At 48.9% G+C, this 9,041-nt stretch overlaps 1 protein-coding gene across 8 annotated transcripts in view; it reads left to right on the forward strand.

The window, feature by feature from the left end:
* LMBR1 (limb development membrane protein 1) overlaps positions 1 to 8,780 on the forward strand; it is a 129,505-nt gene extending 120,725 nt beyond the window's left edge. For 6 of the 8 annotated variants that reach the window (XM_070423574.1, XM_070423576.1, XM_070423577.1 and 3 more), the window contains 2 exons: positions 4,510 to 4,671; positions 6,805 to 8,780. In XM_070423574.1, coding sequence (XP_070279675.1) covers positions 4,510 to 4,671; positions 6,805 to 6,890 — 248 coding nt within the window. In that variant the 3' untranslated portion in view covers positions 6,891 to 8,780. The remainder of the gene's footprint in view (positions 1 to 4,509; positions 4,672 to 6,804) is intronic. The other 2 variants (XM_070423575.1, XM_070423582.1) reach the window with 1 other exon arrangement.
* Positions 8,781 to 9,041: the final 261 nt, after the last annotated feature.

A 9,041-nucleotide genomic window follows, 5' to 3' on the forward strand; every position in this document is an offset into this window, starting at 1 on the left:
TCTAACTTTAATTTTTCTTTCAGTTTTTGAAATATAGTTGACTCTTGAACAACAAGAGGGTTAGGGTTGTGACCCCCTGCACAGTTGAAAATCTGTGTATGACTTTGACTCCTCTAAAACTTCAGGTGGGAGGAAAAATCTGGTGTCTTTTACTCCATCTTGGCTGGAACGTGAAGTTAATTAACATTTCTAATTGATGAATTTAATGAGAATCTACTTGCACAGTAAAACTGGTCAAAAGTTAAAGTCTTTACTTAAATAGTATCTTTCATTTTACCCCCAAAATGGCACCTCTCATTAATTTTAGAACAAGTTTGTTTTTGAATGAAAATGATTGGCAATGAGCCTATTTACATTGATCCTGAAATTAATGATGTTTAAAGTGGTTGTAGATTTTACTCTTCCATTATTTTTGTCACATTTATTATTTGACACTCTTAAGTAAATTTATTTCAAACGTCTGGTTTAGAGGAAGGATTTTGGAAATCTAGTCAACATAATTTAAACTAACCACTGGGAGAGTCTGGGTGGGTGGGTGGCGGGGGGGGGGGGGGAATATGTTAATTCCAATGTTTCATCAAAGAATAGTTTAATTCTAAACTTGTTATTTATAACAAGATGCATATGTTCTTTCTGGCAGTCCTACAGGGAAGCCAAGGCATCCACGTCAGCCGTGTGGTTTGCCAGCACACATCATTTACTGATCAGATTGCGTGAATGATCCTTGAGTGTGTGAGGCTCTGTGACCTCTCTTTCATTGTCTTGCTAGTGGAAAACATGAATATTCTTGCTAAACACCGAAGCTGACTCTGGTGGGCTAACGCACATGAATTCTGTTGACTCACATTGCCCGTGGATAACCAGCTCCTTGGAGTGAGGTTAAGTTTGTACCTTCGTTCTATAATATGAATAGAAAGAGATCTTAATTCAAGGCAGTAGCAGCAGACATTTCCACTTGAATCCTAGTGGGCAGACTGCTGTGCACTTTGTCGTGAAGAGTATTTTATTGTCAGATAATACAGATAATAGGGCCTATACTTATCCACAGCCTAACTTTAATGTTCTTACCTCATATATGTCTTACTTATCTTTAAAAAATGCACTCGTAAATGGGAATAAGCATTTCAATATTTGATGAGGAGGATTAACATTTGATAATTGAATTTTTTTTACAGTTAGTAGTATTTTAAATTTTGCTGCCTTAAAAATTAAGACTCTCGCCAAAACCGGTTTGGCTCAGTGGATAGAGCGTCGGCCTGCGGACTGAAAGGTCCCAGGTTCGATTCCGGTCAAGGGCATGTACCTGGGTTGTGGGCACATCCCCAGTGGGAGATGTGCAGGAGGCAGCTGATCGATGTTTCTCTCTCTCTCATCGATGTTTCTAACTCTCTATCTCTCTCCCTTCCTCTCTGTAAAAAATCAATAAAATACATTAAAAAAAAAATTAAGACTCTCATACCTTTCTCCAGAAGTAGAGATTTTGAAGTATTACACATTTGTATAGTAAGTGTTTTTAAGTTAAAATGTAAGTATGTTACTTTTTCTTAAGTGTCGGTACTTTAATAAAAAGGTACATTTTTTAGTTTAACGATTGCCATGACGTTTAGAGAAGTGATTGCCGAGGTCTCTTGCTGTCCAGTCTCACAGAAGATTTTCAGAGTTGAAGAGCTCTGTGTGATCCTAGTCAGCATTAGTTAGATTTTTAAAATATGAAACTAAATTGGGATAGTTCTCGGTGCACTGTGGCAGCAGGCCCCTGGATGTATGGTTCCCAGATGTATGCTCCATTCTCACTCCGGGGGCATCTTGCCAACTCCATTCACACGTGGCAGTGTGGTCCCAACGTGGTACATGCGTCACATTTGGGGAGTGGCTGATCACTGTTAGTTCACACCAGTGGTTTCAAACGTGGAGTCTGGGCCCCAGGAATTCACAAAGGAAGACTTGGCTGTGTGAACAAATCAGTAGAACTTGCGTTTACCTTTATTGTTGGGACTTTTTAGCTAAGCCTTTGTTTTGTCTATGTGTAATGTGTATGCCAGTGAATAGCATCATTTATAAATAATTGCACACACGTGTGTTGGGTATATGTGCTCTCATTTTGTTTTGCCAACGGTGCTGTCTGATCAAGAAGGTTCAGACTAGATAAGGCTTTGAGGAGTGTCCGGCAAGGATTCTGTCCTGTGACCTTCCTGCTCCTCCATCAGTGAGTGTCATGATATGGAAGATTTGTGCATTTGTGTGCTTTCTTATGAAAAGAGCCATGGCTCCCACTAGGATTCTCAAAGGCATCTTTGGTCAAATATCTCTGGGCCGAAACCAGTGAAGCTTGTTTGGAAGGACTCAGTCTTGTTTACAGATACCTTCTTAGGCTAAATTAAAGGGTATTCTATTTGAAAAATAAAATATATAATTAGACACGTATTCCTTTTAACAAGTAAAGTTTCACCAAGACTTCCGAGGAGCTGTAGCCACGGCCATTGCCGTGGTCTTGTGGTGTGGGGCCGTGCAGCATCCCTGGCTGGACTCTGGGTCCCTGTTGCCTTTAGAAAGATTTTGTTTGTATGTTTTCATTAATCTTCTAGCTCCTTAAAACATTATAGTAGATTATTGTCTCTCAAAGTCAAAGTCATTGGCGCTGGGTAGATGTGACTACAAAAGAGCTACTTTTGGAAACATCCTGTTTTCCTGCCTGTTTGGTATGAAGAGTTTTCTGCTGTCTCTATGGGTTGCTTTTGTAGAGTCTGCCCTGGGCAGGTGATGGGATTGCATTGGGGTGGGGATGAGAGTTAAGTCTGAAAGCTGGCTGACAAGGTGAAATGGAGGTTAGTCGAAGTCATTCTTGAAACTAGCCAAAACCGGTTTGGCTCAGTGGATAGAGCGTCGGCCTGCGGACTGAGGGGTCCCGGGTTCGATTCCGGTCAAGGGCATGTACCTGGGTTGCAGGCACGTCCCCAGTGGGGGATGTGCAGGAGGCAGCTGATCGATGTTTCTCTCTCATCGATGTTTCTGACTCTCTCTCTCCCTTCCTCTCTGTGGAAAATCAATAAAAAATAAAAAAAAAAAAAAAAAAAGAAACCCTTAGAGCACTCATAAAATAAAGGGTTGTGTTTTTTAAAAAATATATTTTAATTGATTTTTTTACAGAAAGGAAGGGAGAGGGATAGAGAGTTAGAAGCATCGATGAGAGAGAAACATCGATCAGCTGCCTCCTGTACATCTCCTACTGGGGTTGTGCCCGAAACCAAGGTACATGCCCTTGACTGGAATCGAACCTGGGACCTTTCAGTCTGCAGGCTGATGCTCTATCCACTGAGCCAGACAGGTCAGGGCTAAAATAAAGGTTTTGATTTATAGTCCTTTGTGGTTAAATTTTTATATGACCCTCTGTAGCTCTCTAAGTTCTTCCTTGAGAGATGGCAACAGTATACCAATGGTCAGAAAATCTTACCATTCACACATCCTTTCCAGTAAGTATGGGCTAAGGCATGTGCTCATTGAAGAGAAGGACTGTTTAAATTATTGCTTTTATAAGCGTGTACAGGTGAGTTAAAGGGACTTCCTTGCAATATGACACAACCACGCTGCATTTCCAGCTGTGCCATTTTATTCGTCAAACCTGTAGCATCTGATTCCCATGAATGATTTTTTCCTGAATAGGACTCACCTGTGTGTTTATTAATTTACTAGAGGCCCGGTGCACAAGATTTGTGCACTCGGGAGGGTCCCTCAGCCCAGCCTGTGCCCTCTCGCTGCTGCGCTTGCCAGCCATGAGCCTGGCTTCTGGCTCAGCAGTGCTCCCCCTGTGGGAGCGCACTGACCACCAGGGGGCAGCTCCTGCGTTGAGCGTCTGCCCCCTGGTAGTCAGTGCGCGCCATAGCTACCAGTGGTTCCACTGTTCAATCAATTTGCATATTACCCTTTTATTATATATAGGATTATTATATAGGCTGTAGTAAGTATTGAGTGTACGCAAGGCTTTGCTCTGGCATTGGGACCACAGGAGTCAGAAAGATGAAGCCCCTGCTCTCAGGACTCATCCTGTGGGGAAAGGAGGCAGTAAAGCAGCCAGAGGAGGCAAAGCTGTTCCAGGTCACGTGTGCGATGGAGAAACAGAATTTGAGTCGAGGGCATGGAGAGGCAGGCGCCCTCTCCAAGGACGTGGACAGGCGGGGATGGGGAAGGAGTGGGTTGTCAGGTGTCTTTTTCTGTCAGACCCCTGTTTCCTGGGTCAGTGTTCACTCGACCCCACATCCTTTCCTTATCCCCCTCGCACCCCCCCCTTCCCCCCCAGCAGCAGGGCAGTTCTGGTCAGTGTGAGCATGACCTCTATGTGACCTCTGTGTGAGTAGCATGTGGGGGAGCAGGCAGGGCGGACGGGTCTGGTTCCACAAGGCATAGTCACTGACAGAAATGGGAAAGGCCAAGGAATTCATCTGATTTGCACTTTATTTTGTGATGTCTGTGAACACATCATACCTGATTTTAAGGGCTGTTTGTTTTTAACAGGAATCACTAGATTCGATCTTCTGGGAGACTTCGGAAGGTTTAACTGGCTGGGAAATTTCTATATTGTGTTATCCTACAATTTGCTTTTCGCTGTGGTGACAACACTGTGTCTGGTCAGAAAATTCACCTCTGCGGTCCGGGAAGAGCTCCTCAAGGCCCTAGGTAATCCGCCGGCGCTGCGTGGTTTCTCTCTGCCTACTAATTCATAACTTTACATGAGAGCTAATTTTCAGTTTTCACTCACTCATTTCTCCAAATGTGTAAGCCCTTAGAGGTCACAGTCCTAACCCTGGTGTGAGACCTCCCCACTAAGCGCGGCCTTCCTCACCTGTAAGGCTCCTCCTGAGGACTGTGGGGACGCTGACAGACACACTTCTCGGGAGGCTGAGCCCCGTTCTGCGCGGTCGGAACAGGAAGCAACAGCTCTTTGTCTTGTGACTGGTGCTGGGAGGGAGTGGGGAGGGCGGAAGGATATTTTTGGGGAAGGACACCTCCTTCTGTTTCAGTGAAGGATTTTCATGAGGTTTGGGTTTTGCAGGTGTCAGGCCGACCCCCAGTTCTCTTCAGTGAGCTCCACACAGCTCAGGATAAAGCATAGTGTTCTCGCATTCCTAGGAGCGAAGCGTCCTGACCCCGTCTCCATGGCCACGGGACAGTGGGCGCGACTCCTCAGTGGGTGAAAATGTGCCCTCGGAGAGTGCTGGTCCTGCTTACGTCAGCAGTAATCCTAAGCACGTTCCAGCCTTTAGGTGTTGGGAGCCCCGGGTCAATAGAAAGGACCACACATCAGCCTTCCGGGGTGTGGGCATGAACCTTTATAGCAAAAAGGGAAAGGCAGCAGTTGATGCTAGACAGTCCTGACGTGAGCTCACCCCCCTGCACTGGCCGCTCGGCGCTTACACTCCACGTTCCATTGTGTTTCCAGCTCCTGGACAAGGCAGCCTGATGGTGGGCTCACTGAGGCCCTGCGCTCAGGTAACTGAGCCTTGTGAGCGACAGCAAAGCTTGGCTCACCAGGGCTTCCCAGCCCAGGGATTGAAAGGGTGACCTTTGGGCCTGGCCGGCGTGCTCAGTGGTAGAACGTGAACCTAGGAACCAGGAGGTCAGGGTTTGATTCCCGTCAGGGCACATGCCTGGGTTGTGGGCTCAGTCCCCAGTGTGGGGTGTGCAGGAGGCAGCTGATCAATGATTCTCTCATCATTGATGTTTCTATCTCTCTCTGTTCTTCTCTGAAATCAATTATATATATACATATACGCACACACACACATTTTTTAAATAAAGAAAGGGTGACCTTGGGGAAGGAGAAAAGATTTCGGATTGTTTGTGTTTTGCTTTTACTAACCCTGTAAGGAGGTGGCTGATGAAATATTGGCCCGAAAGGGAAAAGTTACACCTCACTTCAGCCGGAGCACCAGAAAGTGGGTGGGTCCCTGCCCAGGGGTGGGATTCTGGCTGTGGGGTCTGCACAGTGGCTGGGATCAGGCAGTTCTGGCAGGCAGTGTCCAGAGTTAAACCGCAAGGCGCCGAGCTGTAAGCTCGCTCAGCTCCCGTGGGCACCTCTGCGATAGGGCGGCTGTACCCGCAGTGGGGCCGCTGTGTGCAGGGTCCTGGATGCCCCGTCAGGGCATCTGCACACAGTGGACGCTCAGTTTAGCTACGGATGATGGTGCCCATGGCGGCTTCTGCACAAGACAGACACTGGTTCCTCCAAACCCCAGCCCAGGCAGCACCCATGTTTCAGAAGGAACCCCCCACCCAGGAGGGCTGTGTCCTGTCCCCTCTCCCGCGGGTGCAGTGTTCTGTGTTGGGTTCCGTGGAAGTGGTGGCTCAGAGGCACAGGTTGCTGTGACTCACATAAGTACTTTTTATTCTCTGAAATATTATCTTTGTTTAACTTGTTGCTTTGCCATTTCTTTCTTTTTCTTTTGGGAAATGTTTTCCATTACCTTTCTTTTTAAATACGTGCTTCATATTTTGCTGTGTCTGTCCATGCATTTTCCTGTGTTCTTCATATGTGTGTATTTTGAAACACAAATGGATGATGCTTGTTTGGGGTTGGGCTCCCTGGGAAACGCCCTTGGGGTAGGAACAGTCTTGCAGGAGGATCAGTGCTGAGGGTGGGTGAGTGGGGCGGGACCTCCATGGGGCGCTGTGTGTGCCACGGGGCTGGCCCGGGCCGGGTGGAAGAGAGACCCCTTGGAGGTGTCCCCAGCACCTTCACTCCCATTAGTGCCCCGCCACCCCCACCCGCCTGGGGCAGAGCCTCCTCTCACCATTTCCTCCTCCCTGCAGGACTCCATAAGCTGCACTTATCCAGGGCGCCCCGGGAGTCGGACACCGCCAAGCCGTCTGCCAATGGGCACCAGAAAGTCCTGTGAGGCCGCTCCGCTCTCAGCGCAGATGCGGGAGTGACTCGGACACTCCTGGTCCCAGGCGTGGTGGCCCCGCTCACGTTCTAATTGTCCTCTGGGAACCTGCGGGGCGTGGGTTCCAGCCCCACACCCACGTCTGCTCTGTCGGGACGGCCACCAGGAGGCAGCCGGGAAGCTAGGGCTTCCGAGGACTCGCTCCAGCCCAGGACCTGCACACGTGGAGGCTGCTGGCGGCACCTGGTGCTGGAACAGGAGGTGGCCAAGGGCGTGGGGCGAGGCCACGGGCGTGCACAAGGTGCGGGAGTGTCTGTGCCTGGGACGTGGGAGCTGGCGTGGCGCCTGATATTTTCCACGTCCTTGACGCAGGAACAAAGCACAGTTCAGATTTAGTTACAGATGTGAGTCCAGGGGACACAGGGAACTCTTACCCCCACGCCTGGGCAGCCCTGCGTCACCAAGGTGGGAGGGAGGGGCCAGCCGGTTCCAAGTTCATGGCCGGACAGTGTCTCCTCTCCTGGCACAGCTGCCAGTGTGAGACCCTGTATGACACCATTTTTTAAGCCCTTTTTTCTAAACTCCCTTAACTCCTCATGCTCCTTCGTCCATCCTAAACTAAGCCCTCTGGGTAGAAGCCCCTTTCTTTTGCTGCTGCTTCAGGCTTCACTACTTTTGCCATTTAAACCTCAGACCCGGAAAAGCAACCAGTTTAGCACCAAACGCACAGCATCTGGTTCTGGCATAAGAAGAGTTTGGCCGACTATCGTGATCTGCTAGCCACCCAGTTGTTAAGCTGTAAATAATTCTCGGGGTTGTGTCGTGGCCCCACGTCCACTGAATAAAGTTGTCCCCCAGGAGACCGAGTTCTGTCGGTCGAGCGTGCAGGATCCGAGGGCCCCCGCAAAGCCCCACACCCGGTCTCTACATGTCTCTACATACACACGTATGTTCACATGTCTGTAAATACGTACATATATTCATATGCACTGTGTGTGTGCAATGAGCCATCTATGCAGGCAACAGTAAAATAACTTTTTTCTCAAATTGTTGCATTTAAAGTTTTTTTTGGGGGGGAGCAATTATGAAAACCAGGCTGTGTATATTGGACATCAAAACATTTCCACTTAGAGTCAAAATATTAAGAAAAATGAATGGGTATGTTTGTAAGCTCCACTGACTGCCTGTCCTCCGTGGACACCCACACTTCCTTCAGAGCCACATGGAAATGCAGGCCGCTTAGATAGTTGAGGATTGTGAACAGTACTCGGTAAGCCTCGTGCTCGCCTGGTGACGGCCAGCATGGGACGCGCCCGAGGAGGCGCACGCAGGCGTGCTTTCTCGTTCCTGCATCTGCCCGTGTGGGCATCAGCGGCCAGCTGTGGCTTTCGCGGGAACTCGTGGGAGTCGCCCTGGGACAGACGGCCACGGGAGAAGACACGCTTCTTTCAACAGAGTGGCGCTGCCCGGTCAGCCCAGTTCAGGCACGTCCCGGGAAGAGTTCTGGGCACGTGCACGACGTCCGGCAGCGTCTGGGGCAGACAGTCACCTTTTCTGTGTTTGTGTCAGGTCTGTTCACTGACCCTTCTCTCTGAGGACTGAGCCACCTGGCCGGGCCTCCCGGGGCGGCCTGCTACGGACACCCACACACAGGGCCCTGCCCGGTCGTGGCCTGCACGCAGGGCCAGGGCCTGCAGGGACCTGTCAGTGAGGGCTGGTGAAGGCCAGCAGCCGTCCCCAAAGTGGCGCTGCCCCTCGTGACCACAGGCCTCCCCCTTCCCATCTCCCGCGTCTTTTCTGAAGGCGTTAGGCCTGGGGGTACAGGTTTCTTGAGGAGACTCAGCTAACTCCTGTCATTAATTGGTTCTGCATATTTAAATAAAATATTTTAAAATTATAAAATTTACAGATGACAACTTTTGTAATGATTTTCCAACCTATTTCTTAGATTTAATGTTTTCTTAGCTTTATGAACATTCTCTCTAAGCTAGATCTGTTCTAAGTAAACACAAACACATTCACATTAGCACTCAGTGCACAGTGAGTGGTGGGTGGGAGGAATCTTTCTCGTGGTCCTGACTCCCAGGTGTGTTAAAGGTGTGTGCACACCTGGTCTTCGGGGCACCCACACCTGCCTGACTTTGCTGGACCACAGTGGTCCCC

Source organism: Myotis yumanensis, unplaced genomic scaffold (genome assembly GCF_028538775.1).
Source record: "Myotis yumanensis isolate MYYU_CA2020_CCGP unplaced genomic scaffold, mMyoYum1.0.hap1 SCAF_9, whole genome shotgun sequence".
NCBI classification, from domain to species: Eukaryota; Metazoa; Chordata; class Mammalia; order Chiroptera; family Vespertilionidae; genus Myotis; species Myotis yumanensis.